At 41.0% G+C, this 24,890-nt stretch overlaps 1 protein-coding gene across 2 annotated transcripts in view; it reads left to right on the top strand.

Moving 5' to 3' along the window:
• The window catches only part of GFPT1 (glutamine--fructose-6-phosphate transaminase 1), a 263,939-nt gene that overhangs the window by 155,338 nt on the left and 83,711 nt on the right, over positions 1-24,890 (top strand). Inside the window, exons 9-12 of one of the 2 annotated variants that reach the window (XM_086943489.1) lie at positions 6,347-6,409; positions 15,305-15,410; positions 17,479-17,642; positions 18,512-18,607. In XM_086943489.1, the coding sequence (XP_086799615.1) occupies positions 6,347-6,409; positions 15,305-15,410; positions 17,479-17,642; positions 18,512-18,607 (429 nt within the window). The remainder of the gene's footprint in view (positions 1-6,346; positions 6,410-15,304; positions 15,411-17,478; positions 17,643-18,511; positions 18,608-24,890) is intronic. The other variant, XM_086943490.1, reaches the window with a different exon arrangement.

Raw genomic sequence — 24,890 nt, forward strand, 5'->3', positions numbered from 1 at the left:
TGTGGCCTACAGGAATAGTTTAGAGAAGTATTTCTTCAATGCAAACAAGGTCAGCAAATGTTGTCTGTTGAACCTATTGCATTTGCCTCTGGTCAAGTGCACTGTGGTCTCCTGGAATGTGAAGCTGCTCATGGTCTGATTGATGCACAAGCCCTTCGAGTCGACTGCCTCAAGCGACTTGATTCTTCTTCTGGAAGACTTCTTATGTGTATCCATGTCTTGTTCCAGTGTGACAGTCTGGCCTAAGGGTTGATCTCTTTGAATTTGGCATAAGGAATTTATTTCTCGCGACAACTCTGAAAACACAGTGCAATTTTGAGCTTCAATGTGTGTTGTAGATTTAGATGGATATATTGCAAACTCTGGATTTTACACAACTCTTAAACTACAGTGGTGTCTGTAATGCTAACTGACCTGCTGCTGAAGTCTCCACTGCCGCTTTGCATCTCCTTCTGCTGTACTCTGGTGGAGAGTACTTTGATAGCAGAAGGAAAGTCTCTCCTGAGCAGAGTTAATGCAGCTTAAGTGGATTTCTCAAGACATGTGCCTAAATAGGGGGAATGTATGGTTGCTACGTCAGCTACCACACACTCGATGTACAGTTTGGCCCTCAGTGTCTGCATAGCCTGTGTGATTAGGCCTAAGCTTCCCCATGCTGTCTTCTCTTCAACCTTTAGTCTGTATGATTCAGAATCTATCCACCTGTTGAGAATAGGAAAGAGCCCTAGAGTAAGTGTAGGATAAAGTTTCCTTTATGGTGAGTCTGTTTATCGTGGTCCATAGGCTTTCCCTTATGAAACATGATTGCATCAACCATTGACAAAAAATATTAATATAATTAAACAGAATTTTTGGGATCACAACTGTCAAGGGAATGCATCTACTTGCTGTAGGAAAGTGTGTGTGCCTGCATATGACTTACTGCTACATTTGTCATGCCAGGTTCTCACAGGTCTGTTGATTAGCTATAGAAGCAGTTCCCAGTATCAGTAATAGGTAACGCCATAGGTTGTGGAATGTGTAAGCCCACAGTTTATCAGAAATGCAGTCATCACAAATGTAACACTAGCCTTCCTCTTACAATCACTAGTCTTTTGACCCCATTTACTGCCACTTTGCCTTTTTTGTCCGTACTGGTAGTCCAGGAGTTGACCTATTGATAAATGACCTCAAATGGAAACGTTGGTACAAACTGTTATCCTCTGATCAGCACTGCCTTCTGCGTCCTACCCACCTCAGTCAACCTTCAGAGGTTTACTGTAGTGTCCTTTGTATGATTGGGAAGCACATTAAAGTTTCCCTTTCCATCTGGAGGTCAGTCATTGCAGTACAAATACGTACAGCCCTGTCACTATCTGTCGCCTGCTTAACTCTGTTACCCCACGTGTAGGGAATAACAGTTAACAAACATAGGACCTCTTGCACCACTAGGAGAGAGCCATCTGTGAACAATTTCCCTTTCAGACCGAGGACTGGTTCTTGACTTCTTTAAAAACCTTCCACAGAAATGATTACCTCTAAGATAGCACACATTTAGGTAAAACAGTGTTTTAACTTCTTGAACTTTTAAGTTGTGTGTAGTTTGTCTGTGTAATTAATGTGCCCTGAAACAGTGAATATTGTTTTTTCTCATGTTTGGTTCATGCTTATTAGAAACCACTGCAAACTGCTGTTAGTGTGTGATGGGACCAGATGCAGATTCTCAAAACTGTTCAGCAAAAACATAATGCGTATGTTTTCTTGTCTGTCTGTATACTATGTGATCCCCATCCATGTTCCTGTTTTCACTCATCAAAAGCCAATCGTAAACCACTGCTATCTGAATTACTTCCCCACTCTTGATGCATTTGTGATTACATTGACAATGATCTGGTGGACTTCTTGTCTGCTAGAGTATTGGAATGATAAAACTTAAATCTTTAGTCTAAATGCAAAAAGGATGGTTACGCTTGTTTTGCAGTAGCAGCTTACCTATGCCAAAAAGTAATCCATTTTGCCTTCCACATAGCCAGTGGGTAGACAGAGCTCATCACCACTTTAGTGCATAGCAGCCTACTATCTGTAATCTAAACAATTTTCCCTGAGCACCAAATTTCCATAAGCACACTTTAATATCTTAACCATGCTTCATGCAGCGACTACAGTTCTCAGTAAGTTGCAGTGGATCACAGCTTTAACTCCTCTAGGTGGGGCACAAGACCTCCCAAACACAGTAGCTTATTGCTATAGAGCAGAAAGCACATCTTTTTGATAGTCCAGTTGTTGAGAAATCTAGGGGTGATTGCCTTCGGTTTTCAAGTAATTTCTGGTATCTGGCCTAGCAGTAAGGATTTCCAACACAATCTTCAACTCTGCACAAGAAATACAAATGTATTCATGTTTTCAACTTTATCCTGGTGGGCCAGGATCGTTCTCTCTTTTGAGTAGGTAGTATATATCTAAATGTTGAAAATAAGTCAACCCTATGCTCTACAGCAGACTCTTCCTCCTCTGAGTTTGGGTCAGGACCACATTGCGACTCTGATGATGCAATGACTCTCAACTTGTAGAAGGGTAAGCGTTTGTTCATCAGTCTTCTAGAGCGAAACGTTTTTTGTGTCGCTGAACAAATTCCTGAAAGCCCTCCTAGAGATGACAGTCCATATTTATGCTCACAACACAAATGCCATGTTTGGCGGTCAATAACCCTGAAAGCCAGCAGTTTGTTGTCTTTAAGGGTGCAGTGTGAACTAAGCAAACCTTTCTTAACATGTCTTTTGACTTTGTACTAATTTCAAGTTTGTTGATCCTTATTGTTCAAGCCTCGTCATACCAAGCTTGATTCTCAAGTCTAATTGAGCACATACAGATCAACTTTCCTTATCACTGTAATTTTTTAACACTGACCAACTTACTGGTCATTGTGACCTACCTTTTGCCAACACATACTAATCTCATGCAAACATTGTCAAACAAGAATTCTACCAGGACCCAACATAAAAGCAAGTGGCTAGCATTTTTTTAATGTGCATTAGGAAATCAAAGGATACATTGAATTTCATAGTTAATGCTGCCTTTTATATAATGTCCCACTCTTGCTCTTCAGTCTTCTCAAATTGTTGGTAATGTCTGTATATCAGGCCAGCCTGGTGAAAGTATCTAAAATATGCAGTAATTTTAAACTTATACCAAGGAGATCCTCCAAAGGCATCCCCTTTGTGCATTTGTTCTGTCATACCTGTGTATCAGCAGTCATTCCAGGCCAATTTAGGGAAGGCCTTCTCCTCCTCCAAACATTTTGGGCCCTTACTTTGTTTTTTATTGATTGCACATCCTAAAACAGGCAGCTTTTCGGTTTGCCATTATTATTTAATTATTAAATAAATGAAACGACTAATTCTGTCTGCTGTTGAAGACCAGCTTCAAGAAATAGTACAGCAGCTTATTCTCAGTAACAGGTCATTGCAAGATCTGTCCTTTGTGGTAGAATTTTCTTCCAGTTGTTTCTTCTTCCTTCAGTACAGCAATTCATTGGAAGTTGCTCAGATGAGAATCTGTTAATGTCCGAGATGGAACTGTTTCTACAGGAGATCACCAAGCTTTTGGCAGCACCATAAAATAAAAGGGATTTGCAATTGAGTGTGGTAGCTATTTGAACATCACCTATCCTTAATGCTTTGAGGGTCGCTTCCTCGTTCTGTGGCCGCCAACCTCTCTTTTATAATGTTAACTGTCAAGGGACATGTGCTTGTGAGTATCTCTTGGTGGACAAGCATTTTGTACAACTTGGGGTACTGTAATACCAGATGACTTATTGAAACCTTGAAACCTCGTGCCTTGAAACACCTACCGAACATACTCTGAACCCTGTGGTGATTAGCCCCTTTGCAAATACCTTCCCTCTGAGGTTGTCTGACTCCCTCCTAGTAACTTGTGTAGCTATGTTTGCTTGGTCCGGCGTGGCTGCAACAGGTACCTCAAAGACATTTAAGCCTCACCTGCACTTTAAAATTGTCTCTCCTTCGCGGTACATGATTCTGGACCATACCCTGCTTTGAAAGTTTTCTGTATCACATAAAATACAAGATGAGTGAAAGATACTGACTTCATCCAAAACCATAAGTTGATCGTTCACCGCTACAGTGAACTGCCATCATTGAATCTTTGGTCTCTTCCTTGATACAGGCATTTAAGCTGTCACTTTTAATACTTATTAATTCCACCACCCTCCTAAAAAGTTGTTTTAATTTTTTCAAAGCAATCCTCAGACTCTGTTTTTCCAGATTTTTCATTCACTGCCTAATTCTCCTCCCTAGCTTTCTCCTTTGCCGCTGATATATTTGACCGATTTACAAGTCCGGGTCTGGTGGCTCAGTGGACTAATGCGTCTACTGCAGGGGCCTGTGTTCGACCTCATGGTCACAGGTTCAAATCCCGGCGGGTCCACTCAGCCTTTCATCCATTTGGGGTCGATAAAATGAGTACCATTGAGTTGGGTAACAACAAACATCTGTTATTTCAGCGCCAAGAGGCCCGTAGTGGTGAACGTGCGCTTTACAAATACTCATGTTATGTTATGTTAAGCCTTTTGTGATTCGTTAAGGCCGAAATTCGCAGAATTTCGGCCTAAGCGAATCGCAAATGGCCTTTTTACCGATTTTGGAATGAATTAAAAATTAGCAAAATAAGAAATCGCAAAAAATTGCAATTCCTTATTTTGCTTAAGCATTTAAGGAATCGCAATTTTGCGATTCCTTAAATGCTATGTATGAAGCTTTACAAAATTGCGATTTTAGGTTTAGAAATCGCAAATTACCACCAACTTGTAGTTGGTGGTAATTTGCGATTTCTTGTTAATATGCACAATTGAGCATTTGTGAGGGTGGCATATGACGCACATACATGCCCATTGGGCATGTATGTGCGCCATATGCACACACATGTAATTTACAGGGGTGCAGCAGGGTGTCCTTGAGACACCCCTGCACCCTTGAAATAATTCTAAAATTGCGATTAGCAAATTGCGAATTCGCAATTTGAGAATTATTTCGCAATCATTCCTATGGGCCTCCTGGCCCATAGGAATGCATTGGAAAATATTCCTTAATTGCGAATTCGCAAAGATTAAGGAATTTCTTCATACATACCATTTTGGGATTCATAAATAGCGATTCCTTAAAAATCGCTATTTAGGAATCGCAAAAGGGTTTGTTGATACATATGGCCCTTAATGGCACACTGTGCATGCACAGGCATGCCTTGCTTCATTTATTCAATCTAATCGTCTGATGGAGAAAACTTTACTTGCTTCAGTGTTAGAAGTCTCCGGAAAGGCATAAGAGGGTTAGCGATGGCCAAGTTTTTCAGTTTTGTAACTTCGGCAAGCAGAAAGGTAATTACAGGGCATTTTAGGCTAGTGTCGTCTAAAAAAATGTAAGGAGTTTTACAGTCTTTCCTCAAGGAAGCACAAGTTTTGCCCAACTTGTCAGTTCCCCGGGCACTATCAAAAGACCATCCTGTCTCTCCTCTAGGACCACAGCTCATTCTATTCCACTAATCGATGAACATCTATTTCCCATCTGGGATAGTGAAAGAACACTGTCCTACTTTAACAAAAAGTGGCCCAGGACCAAGGGGCTACCGAAAATATCTCTTTGAACTTTTCTCCAATCTCCATCCTGTGCTTCTGATCTAAAATTACAGAATACTTCTCCCAAGCTTCTGTAGGAGATACAAAAGTGTATAAATCAAGCACTCCTTTTTTTAACGATGCTAGGCCTTGCCTATAATTCTCTATTGTGGTAGGAGTTTTGTAGAAGCAAAAAGGGACATACATCTATTTCAGCGTTTGGTACAATCAAAAGGATTCTATGCCTGTTCCTCCACTGATCCAAACACACCTGCGGTAGGCAGCATACCTAACATCTTCCAATAGGGCAAAGTACAACAATGGACCAGGAGTGAACAACCTAAGATAGCATGCTAGATTTTCAGGATATCTGCATGATGTAGATTTACAGATAATGAGCAGAATCACCATTAAGGGTATTTGACCTTCCAATTAACATGCATCCGTGTTTGCAGTGAAACATATTCGAGCATGCTCACTACATAGACAACCTCCCCTGTGTGATAATGGCTGAGTAGTGTACTTTTATTTAACAGTTTTAAGGAACGGTTTCTGGCCCTGGCATGTGGTGGTGGCAGTTAACAGTGGCTGATAATAAGAGAGAGTGCGTGTACTAAGTACTGGTGTTGTCATAAAGGTAAAAAAACACACATCGAGCTTTGTTTGTAAAATGCTATGTTGCTAATGCCATTTTGTCTTGCATTTTATTTCGTTTGTTTTTTTCCATGTCCCTTTCAGCTTCCATGTCCCTTTCAGCTGCACCGGTCAGGGGCCATTCTATCGATGATAGTCTGGAACAAGGTGCTTATTTCAGACCTGCCTGAATATTGCAACTTTTTTACATACTGCTTATAATGACTAGTCTTTCTCTTGGCGGGAAACTCATCTCGCCTGCTGGCCATCTGGTATTGCTTTCCACTTCTCCTCTGCTGCTCCTAACAGATTCTGTTTGTTGTTTGTGTGTTTGTCTTGACAAATGTTGTTGAGTGGGTTGACCCCAGGCGACTAATTACCAGCACTTTTCAGGGGTGCATGTTTCAGGTTGATGCTTTGTGCTGGTATTGTGGTAGTAATGTCAATCGAACTGTGAGCGGTATGGCGGAGCATAGTTAATATGATCTAGACGGTGCGTAGATACCCCTTCCTTAAATTCAATGAATGCAAATAAGTACGCATTTATAATTGTTATGGAAGTACAGAAGTACATGTACGCATATACTGTCTTAAGCATCAACGCTTCGTAGATCTATTGTTGTTATTCACATTGTACTTGGGCCGGTTTCATGCATTGTAATTGAATAGACCCTAAATGGGGTGTGTCATGACAAGACAAATAGGTGCAGCATTCTGCATATTGCATGGGGCTTTGTAGGGCACCAAATATTTAATTCTGCCACCTAGGCCATTGTCTAGATCCACCAGTATCTCAAACAAAGGGTTTATGTAAGACCTTGAGCACAACCGTGAAAAACAGCTTAGGGATGCGGTGCTCGCACCGTCAGTCAGTGAATGTCTATCACCTCTTATTAGGGATGCCTGCTTCCTTATGTGTTCCTGTTTTGGTAATATTTCCGTCAGCATATTCAGCGAGTTTGGCCTTCATGTGATATCCTCATCTTTCCCTGTCTACCTCCTGTCTTCCTATATTTTAGGAAAATAGTCACTAGAGTAAAGGGGTATTGCGACAACTATGCCCGCTGTCTTGAGCTACCTTTATGTAGAAGGATGACCTGCACTCTTACTGAATTGTTTGCCGATGCAGAATTACCTATGTGGCACCCACCAAACATAGGCTGGACTGCTCAGCAGTTTGGCACAGAAAGCGACTCCTCATCACTTATTCCCTCGTTGAAATCACGCCCAGGGTTGTGTGACTGCCATTTCGTGGTATATTTGGAGGCTTATATGTTGACGACTTCAGTTTGCAGATCAAGCCTTCATTTTATGCGACTGTCCCCTTGAGAAAGTTTGACTTTTCCTGAAAGTGATCAGTGCCTTTGGTTTCCCCAGTGCACTGAACATCTTTCCTAGGACACTAATTTGCACATAACTCATTTGCAATTTAAAAACCAAACTGGTGCCAGATCTCTTTTGGGTCTACATTTTGCAGTGACCTGACCTTGGTGTATGCAGGCCTATGCTTTTCCTTCTGTTGTCACATACTTTTTTGCCCATGTAGGAAATTTCCAATGTGGTGGAAAGCAATACCAGCGCATAACAAAATAAATAGTATGCGTCCATTTAAAAATTACTCGGAAAGAGAGGTCTGAAGAAATGTGCATGCATTTTACTAAATTGAACCTCCAGCATCCCTCCTGCCACTTTACTCTACCTTCTCATCAGTTGTTTATTTCTCGTTCTCATTCCTTTCATTTTCTATTGCATTGTTTCCCAATGATTGGTGAGTAAAACGAATTGCAAACAGTCTGAAGGTTCGTAAACTTTGCTTTATCTCCTGTAGTTCCAACATAAAGAAATTCACTTCAAAACATACACATTTTAAACAAAAGAGATGGCGTTTGTTTTAATTTCCAGCTTCTTTCAGAGGGTCGGTCACTTGAGGTCTCTGTACTTTGATTGGAAGCAAATTCCCAAATTAAATCTAAAGTTGTATCTGCCCCGTCTTCAGTTGCTGTAGGTCAGTGTGCCTACACGTACAATTCTATGGTTCAATCTCTGAAATATGAGTTACTTGGAATCAGGGCATTTTAGGACACATCCATCTAGAGATTGCACTAATGCAATTTAATAATTTAAAGTCGATGAAATTTTGGCCGCTGCCTAAAGCTGGGCGCAAGCGCAGTCTTGAGAAAACAAAAAAAAGAGACCCACCATTTTAAAAGCCAGTCCTTTTCAGGCGTGCATGGGGCAGTTGTCTTTAAGGTAAATGGGGTCCATAGTGAACCCCCTGCCCACCCCTCCAACCCCCCTCCCCACCCCCTATGCCTGCACACCATATTCACAGGGAGGTTTACATTAATAAACAGTAGATTATCTCCACCCGTGTGCGAAATGCTGGTACAGGGACACATATACATTTTTGTAAACCTTTCTTTCACAGAAAATATGCTATAAGAAAAAATTGTCATCTTTTTTTACATAAAATGTGAAATTTTCAAAACAATACATTACGGGAAAGAAACTTCTCTTAGCAAGTTAAAAGAAAAGAAGACAAAATGGTGCCATCAGCATTACTATTAAAAAGGAGATGAAAGCTGTCCCAGTATCTTGAAATTCTAGAAACTGCATTGTCCCATAGTGCTCTATAGAGTTATGTAGTCAGTCTAGTTTTATCCTTCATACCGCTTTGATCTATAAACATGCTAAGCCATTTTCAGACATTTAATGACTTAAAATGTGTTCTAGAAAGTAACTTGTGGGTGCAGTCAAGATCTTAAGAGTTTTTCTCTCACCTTTTTTTGCTGAAGGCAAGATTTTTCTCCTTGTTTTTATTTCTATGGTGAACTTCTTCCTCCTTTCCTCTAACCACTGTGCCAGATCTTTCTATCACAGTAATTGCATTTGTAGAAAAGTATTTTGGGAAGGACAAATAAAGGGTTTGTCTGGTTTGTCTTCTGCATTTCCAATTAATTGAGGTTGTGAAAATTGTTAGAAGATGCAGTGGATGACAGAGAAAGAGTTCAATTGTTTACTAATTGAGCCTTCCAGGAAAACTTCTACAGGGTCCCAGCTTAGCTCAAGCACCCCGCTATGGTTCCCTCTTTCTCAGAACTTGAGTGGGCGGTCTTTGACACCTGCAAAGGTCACTCTTATTAGTGATTATATTACTATCTTTACCGTGAATACTTCAGAATGCTAGGCACCATAAGCTGTCAAGAACTCCTTCATTGTTTAGATGCATGCAGCCATGCTTAACTACAAGTCGTTTGATAGTCTAGCCTTTTTAGGTACTTCTGTGCTGTGCCTAGAAAACCACAATCCAAAAGGTTTCAAGCAGTGGAAGAAAATGAGAGCTCTGTTGATTAACACCACCAAATGATTTAACCCCATGAATTGCCTCAGGCTCCTGTCTGCCAAGAAGAAGAAGTGGTGCTGTCTCTTCCATGAAGTTCCTTAAAGATAACTTTTGCCTATTCGTCCACCATCAGTGCTGGCCTTGCTCCCCTGCCAAACTGGCCAAGGCTCGGAAGTAAATACAGATCATAACATCTGTATTATCCCACTTGTCCTCAACATTCAAGGTGTGGGTCAAGAAGGAACCACCATTCCCTGGATCAGAATAAAGAGTTTGGTTGGGGACATATCTTGCCACACACATCCAACGCATTTCACACCATAATCTCACTCATATATGATGTAACATTCCATGAAGAAATGCAAAGGTGACGAGCAATCTCAACATTATTACTGTTGTTCTGCAGGACTAAACCTGAGCCATCTTAAACCTTGCAATCTAAGGCTCAAGATAGACACCTTTAGTTACAGATTCTCTTAAACCTATAGTGGATAATTTCTAAGTGTGTCATGTTAAGCAAAACAAGATTTCTTGAGAAGAAGTTCAGCTCACCGGACCAGGAGCCGTTCTAATGAGAGAGAATCCCGACAAGGAAAGTCATCACCTTGATGCTGAGAGTAAAGAGACCCATCAAACATCTTCCCCTTCTCTTGAAGTTGCCAGCTATTCTGCCTTTCTGAATAGAGCCTTACTGGGACTGGTTTCAGTCCTCTAGCATGACGGAAAGGAGAGTTTATTTTCAGGAGGTAGTTAAAATGGGATGATTGTTTGGCAGCAGAGTGGGAGGCCTGGCTACTCCTGGTTTGTACCATGGCATGGTGATTTGGAGAGCTTTGTGGCGCTTCCTAAATGTGTACCATAAACTTGGATCTTCTGCTCACATAAGTGTTAGTATTTGTTTCCCATGCTTACCTCAAATAATGAAAAATGATGGAAATGGTTAATCGATTTGTATTTGTGAAAAATAAAGTTTTCAAAATCAAACCCTCAGTCTCATCGGGGAGACCAGCACCAATGAGTTCAGACTGACTTTACGGAAAGGCAGTATGTGCATCATTTGCACAAGCAAACTACAAACCTCTACTAAGGCGTGAAACTGAACTAATGTTGTAGATCAGCACCACTCCTCGATTTGAAAGCCCTTTCCCCCTGCCTTCTACTGGTCCCTCAGTCTGCCTCCAGCCTTGATCACCCTATGGGTAGAAACATATTGTCTAGTTTTCTGCTATGGCAGAGTATATCAAGAAACACTAACAATTCTGCGACATGTATAAAACCAGAGTTATGTTCAGCTCTTCCCAACGTCCCACCTATGGCGTCTAGGTGTCTGCCACTGCACTGAATTGCCGAGAAGGCAGCATGAATGGTTGTACTGTAATAGGGAAACCAACATCTTTTCTTGTTGCTTTCTACTCTCAAGACCAACAAGGGGACAGGATGGTTGCCATATATCTTCTGGACTCTTGCTTTTACATTCCGGTGATTTGGCCTGAAATCTGTTCCAGGCCATTCTTCCAACGTGTAGCAATAGTGTTGGCTTTTAAAAGACACTAGGAGGGTTTCTTCTATTGCTATCTAGGCAGTTTATAGATCAAGGTTTCCTTTCTCCACAAAGTACTTCAGGATCTGCAATCAACTGCTGGGGTCCTTTACAATCTGGAACTTAAGGTCAGTTGTGAAAGATCACCTTGGCATTGGTGTAGTCATTTTAGAATTTGGAGTGTTTCTAAATGCAAGGATCTTGTGTTTGTTCCTTCATAGGACATGCTATCTCTTGTCCTGAAATGTTGCAAGCTCTCGACAAGGCTCAAACCAAAAGTTGAGTTTCTTTTCTGATGAGCTCCTTTGCTTCATCCATTTTCATACTGCCTGGAAGACCAGTGATCCCAGAACTTGTGACGATAAGATCACAGAATAACCCTGACCCAAACAGCAAATACACTTTTTTCTGGCATTGCAAAAGAAACAGGCTGCGAGGACTAACTTTCCAAACGTCTCTTCCAATTCAATCCATCATACTGATTCTTCAAGACATGGGTGGTGAGTCCACATCGGCTAATTGACAGATCAGTGGTAGTGAACACCAAGAGAGCAGTCTTGCTACATGAACAAATGTGAACTCTGACCCAGCCACCTCGCTCTGAAATTGTTCCTACCTACCATTACATCAAGCTCGTTCTTGATTTCAAAGAAAACTAAATATATCATCTGCACAAACTAGGGAAAACAAGATCAAGAGCCTGGTTCAGAAAGGCGCAATCTATCTATAAGTGTTCTCTACTCTGGAACATCAGCATCACAACCTTTTACCTACCATGTTGGCAAAACACCTAAGTGCTCAAGCAGAGCTGGTTTCTGCAAGAAGTTCATGAAGAGTAATAAACGGTGTTTAGCTTTTAAAAGTCTTTGGCGCATAGTGAAAGCCAGATGTAGAGATATTTGCCACAGTAGAAAACACAAATTACAGAGGCTGTGACTCCAGATTCCCAGAAAATACATCAAAGGTGAATGACATGTGGATAAGCTTGCCTGGGAAATACGTATGCATTATCACCAGTTCCACAAATTTCCAGGAAACCTAAAACCTAAATGAAGCAAGAAAAAAAATGATCCAGCTTACTTTGGATTTATCATGCCAGTGGAGATGGTGACCTGCCTTCCTCCTGTCCCAGGAACCTCAGTAGAGGCTACCATGTCGATTCGATTTGCTGTCAATCATGTTAGACAGGAGTTTCTATCCCAGCCTTTAATTGCTGAGCATAACTACCTAGCTACTTAGTACATGCTATAAGGTCAACTGAACCTTCTACAAGACTGCTTTGACATTCTAAAAGAGGCTAACCCTGTGCCTTAAAGTGTAACATGCTCTGCTTCTAGTTCCTAGAAAAGCAGGCACATGAGAGAATGCCCCAACTAAATATGGTCTGTACTTCTGTAAATGTCCCTTTATCAGTGATAGTCGCATATCATCAAACTTCTTCCTAGGCATCTTTTTCACAGTAGCATTGATCAAAGATCTCCTGGAGGAGGTGATCGGTTATCATTCTGTTGGTTTTCATTCCCTTCCATTGGAAACTGAATATAGTTTTGTCAAAACATACATGTGTTCAATGGAGGACTTCTACAATACAAACATATGGCACATGTCCTGGAAAGCACCGTATCTAGAAGATTGAGGGAGATCCAGGCACTCTTTGTTAATGATCACATAGAGATTTCACCTAGTATAAAGTTGTGCTGAGAATGCATCCGTCTTTAGTGCCAAAAGTTTGTTCTGAATTCTCGATTAATCAGTTGATCGTTTTAAAATGTCAATTTGCACATGTGTGTGAGCATGTATAACAACAAAAGGTGTGCATCAAGCATATTCGCTCTTACCTTCGGAACTATGAGTTAGGTCAGAGGCAGCAGTGAGTCAGGTATTTTGATTCAGTTGGTTGGCTTTGTTGTCTTTTTCTATTTCTTTGGTCTTTTCCGCTAGTTTGCTTGTTCTGGGCTTGCTATTTATTCATACTGTTTCTTAATATATAGAATTATAGGGAAGAAAAAGCCACCTGGACATATTTTTCGAATTCATGAACATTCCACCCTTCACTCGGTGGAACCATGGATGCACCAAATTCTGTAGTCTGTCCTTGTGTACTCCATGACATAACTACCTAAATAGACATGCAAAGGATAAGACAGTTTAGCTTCTAGACTTCTTTAAAGGAACCTGTTTCATTGCCTTCTTCTTGTTTAAAATTTTCACATGGCACCAGTTCTGCTTTGCTTTTATCTCGATATGAGAAATGACAAAAACATTTTTTGATCTGCGCAACATATATTTTTTTAGTTTTAACAAATTATAATTGGGCATGGTAAAAGGACGACAGACCTGTTGCTTCTTATAGGCATGTTTTGTTTACAAAACCGATTTTAGATATGAACATTTTACTTTTTAAAATATATCCTTGAACCTTTTACTTCAGAGATTTTCTATTTTACATGGATGCAAAGAAACAACACATGATTGTAAACTAGGATTACAAGTAAATAATCTTTCTCCTATTACCTGAATGCAATATCTAAACATAATAACTAAACCCACTATCCCAGGGTTGGTATTGCCGAAATGAGTAGTTTTTCAACATACACATGCTTTAAGACAGCCTTTTTCACAGAGGTTTCCATATAGTCCTTATTGCAGCACATAGACCACCCAAAATTATATTTAACTCTACAAAGTGATATATGATTGAGCCATTTTTTTTTTGGATCGTGATTTGACATACATAAAATATGAATATTGGCACTAGGTTACTTTTACACTTTAATAACCACCCCAACATCAATACTAACTCCAAAGAGGTGCATACATCTTTCCAGATTACAAGTGAATAATTGTATCAAACATCCTGGATCATTTCTAATGTAAATTTGATTATAGTGTGCAGCACATGAACATGCTAATAATGTTAATGTGTTGTGCATTAACAGTGTCTCCAGTCAGTGTCATTCCAATCACCACTGTGTTAGCCACAGCCAGTTCTCTTAAATATTTTCTCACAGATAACAAGATCTACCTTCGATCAGACTGTCTTTCGAAGTAAGAAGCTGGTGTTAGACCTTAGTTCTTTTGAGTCCGCACCTCAAAGCTTAACCACTAGGAAGCTTCACACATCATATTGAAATTAGGACTGCAAAACTTCATTTAAAAAAAGGGCAGGATGGAAAAGGACCATCAACATTTACTTTATGTTGGCATTGCAGATAAAGCATAGTTTTACTTTTAAGTGGTGAATTTCCCTGCATTATGAATCAGAACGGGGACTCCTGATGATCGCGGCCCGTGCCAAGTTCTAAAGTAACCTTTGGGATGGGGAGGAAGTTGGACATTGTTTCCCATGTTATGTACCTACCTGTTATGCAGTATGTTTTGAGGTGTGCTGAGGTTGTGTAGAAGCTGATGTAGACTGCTTGTAATCTCGTTTATTTGGCAATACATTCTTTAAATTGGTTTCTTAACATTGCAACAGAATTGATGGTTAGCAGTTGAGTCCTGCTTAGACTTCAATGCCTTCAATACTTCTCAAGAAAATAAACACTCCTTCAGTGTCAGCTTGTTCCCCGAGGACTTCAATATGTGATGGGAATCTATTCCCTTGCCCTCGACAGTCTGCACCAAAAGGAGTATTTGTTTTCTTGCTATCGTAAAGCAGTTCAGCAAAATGATCAATATGGAAGATGAATCAGTATTCTCAGTATATCTGATTAGATTTGAAATAGAAATAGCAAGATCATCTCACTTACATATTTTTTTCTTCAGTGAGTTGGAAGTAATTTTCCAACCTTAATGTTTGTTTTTATACAACTTAAAAAGTGAAATCCATTTTTGAGATAAGACCACACATATTATAACTAAATTGCCTTACTTATAACAAATCTACATTAATCTTCATTAAAAGCCATGCCACAATAGCACTTTTCTTTCAGAGGATGGCAGAATGGTTTAATCTTTTAAATTTGCAGTGGGTCACAGCACATCTCCTTGTTCTACTTTTACGACCCTAAGAGATTGCAGCCCTCGGCAAAAAGGGAATGTTTTGCGAAGGTGGGTGGAAGAGAAGTGATTAGTATACCTCTCACTCTCATCTGCCTCTGAGGCAGCCTCAGCACATCTGTACCCTCTGCCTGCTTCTAGCTACATTTGCTAACTTTACCATCACCCTCGCACACAGGAAAAGACAAGAAGGGTTCCTGCATCCTTCCCCGCGTAGACAGCACGACCTGCCTCTTCCCTGTGGAGGAGAGGGCCGTTGAGTACTACTTTGCCTCAGATGCCAGGTAAGCTTTCGAATCAGTTAAGCTCCAAACTTGTATTCAGTGCACATTTGTATTCTATATCGCTTTGTATAAATCCTCCCATTACAATCTAATGGGGTGACCCAGTGAACCTCAAGACCTAGGTATTGTTTAGTACGGCAACAAAATAGTCCTGTCGGTAACAGAGTACATTTGGAAATACCAGTATTTCTTAGGGTAAATCAGAAGCATTACTCAACATAGGAAGAACAGAAAAGCGAAAACAACCAGGGAAGAAATTACTGCAAGCAGCATTCGTTAAGGCAAAAGTACATGAAGCTGTCTATGTACATTTTACTGAAGGTGGCTCCATATGTGCAAGACATGACGAAAGGGCTTGAGCATGGTGATGTGAAAAGTAAGGTGACTAGATACATGAAACCCTATTAAACAGTCGAAAATCACTGTGCTAACGCAGCTGCAATCTTTCAGCTATGACTGAGTCCACAATCCTCATCCAGAAGGGCAACTACAGGGTTTTCTTATAAGTCCAAACAATTAGAAAGTGTTGACATTTCTACCCAAATAAGTCCTGTAGTTTAGAACCATCAGAAAGGGTCTTCTTTGGGGCGTGGATAAGGGGCAACCAGTGTAACTATAGCATGGGAATGGTTGAAACGGGGCCAAACCTGGTGTGATTTCTTAAAAATGGTGCCTAGTCCATGCAAAAACTCACCTTGAGGTGCATGAAAAAGAATTCTTCCTTGGAAAGGTTTTTCATGCAACTCAAGGTAAGTTTTTCAATGAACAAGGCATCATTTTTAGATTTTATACCAGGTTTGGCCCCTTGATAACCATCCCCTGCACTGGTTGCCCCTTCCCCACACTCTGATAAAGGCCCTCTCTGATGATTCTAAACAACCGTGATTATTTGGGTCACAACCTTGGCGTGCTACAATTGCCTATAATAAGGCCTAATCCCACGCACCCCCTCTCCCCAATTGGACTACTAAGAAAATCTTCTTGTTGCCCTTCTGGCTGAAGACTGTGGGTTCAGTCATGCCTGACTGACTGCTTGCAGGCTGCATTAGCACTGCCATTTTCGTCTTTTATTGTGTTTTTTGTATCTAGTCACCTTATTTTTCGTGTCACTCTGCACTATCACTTTCGTCACATCTTGCACATTTGGAGCAACCATCAGTAAAATGTACATAGACAGCTTCATGTACTTATGCCATAATACATGCAGTTTACAGTAATCTCTTCCCTGGTTTTGTTTTTCTTTTTTTCTTCTCATGCTGAATAATGCTTCTGATTTACGTTTAAGAAATACTGGTATTTCTAAATTTACTATGTTACCGAAAGGCCTATTTTGTTGATTGTATTAATTCTGTGCAGGTTAGCCATGGATAGGTTACTTATGACCCAGCTCAAAGACACACACCTTTTTTGTTTCCTTCCTCAGGCCGAGCACTTGCTGGCCCACAGCCCGTGCTTACATTAAAGGAAAACTAGTAATTTTGTATTCGGACTATCTGAATCATGCAAGACCTGTATGTAAGATGTGTCATCATTATGAATAGTGAACTGCATGTTTGAAAGGTATTTTTGTAATTAAAGAGCTTTGACAGGAACACTGACCGTATAAGGCTTCAACAAACATAACGAGGAAACCCTATTTGAAGCTTAAATTCCCAGAATCCTTTTTTGACGCTGGATTACCATCTTTAATTTTTACCTGACAATTACATTATTTTTCTTGTACTAGCGCTCACTATATATCTGGAATATCAAATTTATTCATTCTAATTGTCTCATTTACATTATATTTTGAGTTTGGATTATCCTTTGCATGGTGTGATTGCATTTTGCTGTAGTCTATGCCGAGATTTTCGACCAGTCTAGAGCACGATCACCCTTAAACTGAGCTCTACTGACTCGTCAGCCTTCGTAAATTCCTCCTTAAATCTAAGAACCAGTCTATCTCTGGCTGAGCTTTCTTATTAGGTACCAGTGCAGACCAGTGCAGACGTATCTTGGGCGGTGGCTTGAAAATATTAATAGTCTTAACTTTGTAGCCGATGCTCACACGGCTCCTTTTTCTTTGCAGTGCAGTTATCGAGCACACAAACCGAGTTATCTTCTTAGAAGATGATGATGTTGCTGCTGCCGTGGATGGACGACTTTCAATCCACCGCGTCAAACGCAATGTTGGTGATCATCCAGCACGGGCCATCCAGACTTTGCAAATGGAGCTGCAGCAGATCATGAAAGGTATACAAGCATCTTCCAATGGGAACTCCACTGCAATGAGATCATCCTTGGGGAAAAATTAAGGATGTACATTTCCTTTATCTGTAAATTTCACCTGTTAAATTTCTACAGCTAAATCATTTATCCATTAGCACTTAGCACTATCCTCACCTTGTCCAGTGTGTTCTCTCTCTCTCTCTCTCTCTCTGTCTCTCTCTCTCGTCTCTCTCTCTTCCTTCCTCTCGTTTTTCTCCTCTCTGCAGAAGATTCACTTCTCATGTAAAATGCCCAATCTGGGTCTCAAACTTTAAAGCAGTAGGCATCCGCTTTAGTGTTGATATCTTTCTATCGAAATGTTCTCTTTAGTGATGTGTTGGTCATATTGGCCTACTGCTCACATACAGATGTTAACCTTTGTGCAATTCACATCATATTTTAATTAAAATAAAATAATTGTGAAAATGTTAAATGCCCGTTACATTTACAGTGTGCAGTTTTCTTTCGCCTTTTGGAAACCTCCAGTATTATTATTTTTGCTCCTTCATGTATCGGTGTGTTTAATTTGTGACTACCAGCGTTTTCTATGGATAATACCTATTAGTCAGGAGTGGTAAATTTTCACCTTGGATGTTCTGCAGGAAGGGGGGGAATAGTGCATTTTGCGGTTTAGCCGAAAATCTGTAAAACGCGCCGGGTGGTGCGTAATCTGTGACATCTAAGCCTTACTGGGCCCTGTAGGCGGAGTTCATTGATTATTCTACTGTATCGCATCAACAGTGATTACTTTAAAAAGATTGCATCCTGTACTCTTCAGGAAAAACTTTTTTGTTGAAGTGTAAATTTCCTACATTCGTGGATTAAGAGATATTTTCATATGTTTTTTCTTACAGGCAATTTCAGCTCGTTTATGCAGAAAGAAATCTTTGAGCAGCCAGAGTCTGTTGTGAACACAATGCGAGGCCGTGTTAACTTTGAAGATAACACTGGTAAGTGCATCCGTTTTGATCAGAAGTCGTTATTTTCCTACTCTGTTGAAAGTGAACCTGTTTTGCCGAGCCATAAAAACGTGTCTGGTATTGCTGCTTTTCGATCCCGTCAGACCTAGGCAAAACAAAACAGTTTTTTTTTTTTTTTTTTGTAAATCAGCCTCATTGTATTTGATGCAATTGCCAGTTATGTTTTCACCACAATACTTTTATTTTACCCAGCTAACCCAATTTTTTTCATTTTCTATACCATTTATGTTTTATGAAAGCTAATAGTGTTTGAAAATGATAAAATAAATAACAAAAAAAAGTACAGCTTCCGAGAGAGAAAGCTCGACTGTCAAACTAGACTGTCTTTGTGGGAGCAATGCAGTGCAGTACTGAGGACATTTAAAAAAAAAAGAAAAAAAATTCTGCGACATGTAGTAGAATCCTGATCAAATGGATTGAATGAATGGGTCCTAGAAAAGTGCAAACCTGGCTGTAAAGTAGTGGAGGGCTGTGTCTGCACTATGGACTCTTCATTAGGTTTTTTTTCAATGCCTCCAGAGCAAGGACCGTCTCCAAACCTCTTCCTGTCCTCGCCCCCAAAAAATCTAAGCTGACCCTGTCATGGCCTCAGTAGTGCAAAAGAAGCTAAGGAGAGCAAGGGGAGAGATGCTTTGGTCGGTAAGAGGTCCCATTTTAGCTCTCCGAACTTTGGAGCAGTCATTAGGACCACCAGCCCTCCCTTCTGAAGAACCAGCAGTCTGAAAGTAGATCAGTATTGTACTTACAATAGTAATGTGTGCACTTTTCAAATCCTTTCACAAAGAAAGCCTTCTCCACCTATTTTAAAAGGCGACTTTTGTAGTTGATATCTCTTCTGTTTTCATAAACCCTCTTCAGTTATCCCTAAAAATAAGGTTGCCTTGAGAATGCATCTTTCCTGTTACCCCATGGTGATCTCCGATAACCACGTAGATCCGTGTTTATTTCTTCAGTCTTTTTTCCAAATCCATCAAATATTTTCTTCCACTCTCGACGTGATTATAGCCCTCTCAAGAAGTTTGCGAAATATGGCAAAGCAACCAGCTGGGAATCATTTAATACCTGTGCATTATATCCTGGTCCCTGATTCCAGGACAGATGTAATGTGCCCCGAGCTTCTCATTGGCAGTATCTCTTTTTTTCTTTCTCCATTTTGCCATGATCTTAGTTTTCCCCACTTTTATTTGTTTGGTACAGGCTTTGCCATTGAAGAACCGCTGATGGAGAAGAAAATGTTACTTGCCCATCATGGGTATCTTTACTGAATTCATAAGCAAATTGTCTGCCTCCTTTAAAACCAATGACCGAGCAAACGACCCATGCTAAATACTATGCATGCTTCAGAATACATTGTTTTTCAAGTTGCCACTTCATTACCTAGGGCATATAAGGTCATCAGGTGTTTCCTCTGTGAGAATGTGTTGCCTAGCTACCCTCTTTGTTTGTTCCTTTTCACGAAAGTAGTTGAATGTTTTTAGAGGTTATGGCAGCTCCTCACATATTGTAAGTTGTTAATTTAAAACCGGCCTCTGCCACAGTTTTGGTCTAACCAGTGTCTTAAATATTTAAGGAGCTCGATTAGCAGTACTTTACCACCTTTGACAGTGGAACATGTTTGTTTATCACTGGCGCTTCAACGGGATTACATTTCTTGGGCTGAAAATGCTGCAGCATTTGTTAACCTCTCAAAGGTAACTACGGAGCGCGACATAACGCAAAGCAAATGAACACAATAAAAATGTAAAATGGTACAACAAAAAATAACACAAAAGCTTAAAAACAACACCACCACAGCAAAATTCAAGCCAACAAAGATTCATGTCACACATTACCAACTCAGCAAATCTGCTTTAATAATACGGCGTTAAAATGAGTTTACATCAGACAAGCACGGACATGCTTACCATGAAGAAATGTAATGGTGCTAGTCAGAATTGTATGCAAGGTGTAATTTGACTACAAAGAGAGAAAACGAAGATTAAGTGATGCATTTAAACGAGTCAGTAAAGTGACAGGGGCACCACACATATGTGGAGCTATTCATTCTTTATGAATTTGTAATGAAAAATGCAGTGATGAACAACAGATAGTAATAACGGTGGCACTGAGAGACTTTGTCTGAAAAGATTATCGTACCACCAGTAACACGTTTTTCCCCCAATTTATGTAGGAAGGACCCAGGGTGCCGCAGGGTCAATCCCTTTGGGACCTGTAAAAATCAAAATGTTAGCTCTCAATATGACACACAATATTTGTGTTTTTCAACTAGTGGTTTATATTGCTGAAAAGAGACGAAAGTATTTCCTAACATTTTTTGGCACGTTCACTACTTCTAAAAGCTTAATTTCCTTGCATGACCACTGGAGGGCAGAGTTACTCCAAATATAATGTAGTTCTGAACGACTGCTCGTACTACTAAACTGAGAGAAGCTCGTATCTTTTTGTGTTGAATATTAGTCTTACAATTCCTATTACAGAAATTGTAAGAGTTTTTTTTCCTGGTCCGATTATTCGAACCAGGACATGGTATACCGTTTCCTGAAAACATTCTATTTTCGTAGATAAGGTATTTCTTCATCGTTAAAACATCTTCCCTAAATACTCATCATATTTCTGTCCCTGAATTTTACAGAAGAGCCTCTTACTGGCCTGTTCATTGGTATGAAGAATCGGAGAATTCCAGGAAAGTTTCAGTGAACTGGAATCCAAACTTATGACTTCCACTCTGAAGCAAATAACACCAAGATACTCCAACATTAAGAAGTTGAGGACAGGCGAAAGGGGAGTCTACCAAACTCCCAGACCTTCCCCTTCCAGTCAGATTGCTGAATCTTGCTCTCAGGATCGAAGACGGGCACCCTCCAGTACACATCCTTGAGGTCCAAGTTTGTGAGCCAGACTCTCTTGTGCAGCACAATGTTGTTAGAGGATCCCCTCCATCCTAAAGTGGCAATAACCCAGTTAACTATATGAACATCCAAGATTTATGATTGGTCGCAGACCTTGAACCTTCAGTTGTGACCCAAGCAAATGATATTCACAAGCCTTGATTAGAAAAAGATTGTTTGCACAGTAGCCTCATATTTTGCTGGCCCACCCACTTCCTTTATAGCAAAGGTCCATTTCCAACTCCAAAAAAAACGGGACCGAAGGCAGCCAGGTTTGCTTCCTGGGTAAACTGCTCTACTCCAAGAACAAAGAACACATTCCTATATATTTCTTTTTTTTCCACTGCCTAGGTCATCTTTTTCTTCAGTCGTGTGTGCCTTGCTGTCTCTTCTATTGTTGATCTGGTGTGCCTCTTTCTTGAAGGCTAATGGCCAGCTCGTGCATGGTAGGTCTCCGTTTTCACCTCCTCCTGTGGTAGACGTACTTGTGAGTACTTGATGAACAAAACTTTTGGGGCTTCTACTGCCATTTTGATAACCAGGGTCCCCCTAATAGATCTTGGTTATATAGTGATAATATTGTATCCCACGTGTACAGTACATATGGGGCTTTTAGCTATTACTCATCTTACTTTCTGATCTTCCAGATCGCTACTCTGGGATAGGATGCTTTTACCCCTCCACACTGGCTTTGTCTGGGGTTTGTATCACTTTACCGACGTGTCTGAACGAATGACATGTCAGAAACGGAGGCGCATCCCCTCTTGGGTCTTTTGTGAGCCCTCTAGAATATAACCCATCACAAAAAATTGGGGACCTAGAGCACATAAAGGTCCAGCATATATATTCCACTGTTAATTCTCAAAAGAAAAATGTATGCTGTTCCTAAAGGGGACAAAGGACATAGGGGAGTAGGTCAGAGAAAAGGAGCCACTGCGAGGGGAGTAGTTCCTTTTCCGAAGTGGGGCCGTCACACACCCTTACGGGTGTCCTGCTTAATCATCGGGTTTCCTCCTCGTCGGGTCAGGGCTGCAATGCCTGACAAAGATCCTCAAGCATGCTCTTTTTCGAAGATCTTTTTCCAAAGCTATGATGTGAAGTGCAAGTTAAGGGCCCTTTGTGTAGATTGAGGATTGTGCACAAGAGGGGTGCCCATCAGGCATTCATCACCGACATCCCAAATCTCCTAATTGAGATACCCTCGCAAAGCAACCTCACCTTGCTCGACATCCAATGCATGCGTGACCCCATCCTTTTGATTTTGAGCAAGGTCCCACCTATGCTTTCTGTGCTGTCGCCCACGGGCTGTCATTTAGGACCATGCCTGACAGTTCTGCATGGTTCCTCATCTCTAGCACTATCCTCCTATTCCTCATCTCCAGCACCATCCTCCTCTTCCTCATCTCCAGCACCATCCTCCTATTCCTCATCTCTAGCATTGTCCTGCTTTTCAGAAATGTCATGCGACCAGGGTGGCTCTGTAAAATCTGTCTGCCTTCAGCTTAAGACCAGTCTTATACTGAACCGGCCTTCCTTGGTTTTGCTGGAAGTCTTGACCTTCATTCCTGCAAAAAAGACTGAGAACCTCCAGTTAGATACTCCACTCTATAATGTGAGTGGGAGATATTCGTTGCATCTCAGTCCCTTAGGTCTGCTTTCTGACATACCCTCGCTAAACCAAATCTAACATTAGGAATTAATCACATCCACAGCTCGACCCATAGATGCTCCTTTTTTTTTCTTCAAACTGAGAACCTTCAACGACCCTGACGGAGAGCATTAGAACACTTCAAGTGCCCATTCAGAGCATTGCTATTAGCCAAATCATGCTTTCTCTTTTCGTTCTCTTTGTCCTTGTGAAGTGAAAATGAACAGCCAATGACTATCTCCATCTGCCTGCAGTCTGCCTCCTCTGTTATTTCATGGTTAAAAAGTGCTCGGTTTGTAGATCCGAGCCCATTGTTGGATGCAATTTAGTCTTAGTAGCAATGATGCAACTTTATGATCTACGGGTGCTTGGTGAGACGCGCAGCGGACGCGCGCTCTGTTCGTCGCCAGGACCCCTGGCAGTTTATACCCAGATACCTCACCTACTACCAATCCCAGGTGCACATATACTAGACCAACAACAAAAGACCCTGTCCACAGGACGTACACTTGTGTCAGTTACTGAAATAATAGAACAGTCTGTATTTAACCAGAGACAGCCTGTTTGCTCATACCAGCCGCCTGGGGATAGGAAGAGATGCAGAAGTACGTGAGTCTCCACCTTCACTAAGCTTTTAGCATTCGTGAGCTCGAGTAATGAGCGCTTCGTCTCCTTCCAGTTACCCCGTTGGTGGTGTTTCCGTGAGGTGTCATTCGTTTCCCGCACATTTTTTCTAAGTAGAACTTGGTCCAACACTGACAGTGTGGATGCCTGATTCTGACTTAGATGTGTCAGACAGCGTTTTGTTCTGTGTATCTGTCAAGGAAGATTGGCCTTTTTTTAGCTTGAATTTGTAAACTTTGGGGCGAGGTGCAGTGAATTGTTCCCCTCAGAAACTGTAGGGGTTTATAATAGTTATCAGTATACAGACTGTTCTATTATTTCAGTAACTGACACAAGTGTACGTCCTGTGGACAGGGTCTTTTGTTGTTGGTTTACGTTTGAGTGGAGGGCGACCCAGTCCAATTTTCCCTCTGAGCTCCCATTTAGAGGGCACATATACTAGAGACATTTTGCTCAGGATCAGATCGACCCCTTGCGGGTTGCCGATTTACGCTGGCTGCATACCAGAAGGACCGTTTTCATGTAAAATATGCAATTATCAGGCTACCACTTTCCCTGATATTAATTCCACTAATTTCACCCCTAACCTTCCTATTGCTGACACATCTTCCAATATAGGTACCGTCCCTTACACTAATCCCCCCTTAGTTCTACCCTGGACCCACCCAATATTAAAATCTGGAACTGCCTTCTAGCTAATGTAAGGTCCCTCCCTAAGCATGCTACCAACATATGGGATCTTCTAAACAATAAAAACCCAGATATTGGATTTCTCACAGAGACCTGTATTAAAACCCTCAGCTATCCCGGCGATCGCTTTGGCTCTCCCACCCGGCTTCCGCATCCAAAGACTTGATAGGTTGGAACGAGCTGGCGGAGGTGTTGCCTTAATCCTTAAGGACTCCATATCCGTTACTGTCCTTGACCAGCTCTGTACAGACCTATTTGAATGCCTCATTTTCAGGCTTGAGCTCCACCCCCAACATAGCTGGAAAGGGGCCCTTGTGTACAGACCCCCGGGCCCACTATACGACTTAAATTGCCGTCTACTAGAATTTATCTCCCCTCATATAATTGCCACCTGCAATTTCCT

Source organism: Lissotriton vulgaris, chromosome 11 (genome assembly GCF_964263255.1).
Source record: "Lissotriton vulgaris chromosome 11, aLisVul1.2, whole genome shotgun sequence".
NCBI lineage: Eukaryota > Metazoa > Chordata > Amphibia > Caudata > Salamandridae > Lissotriton > Lissotriton vulgaris.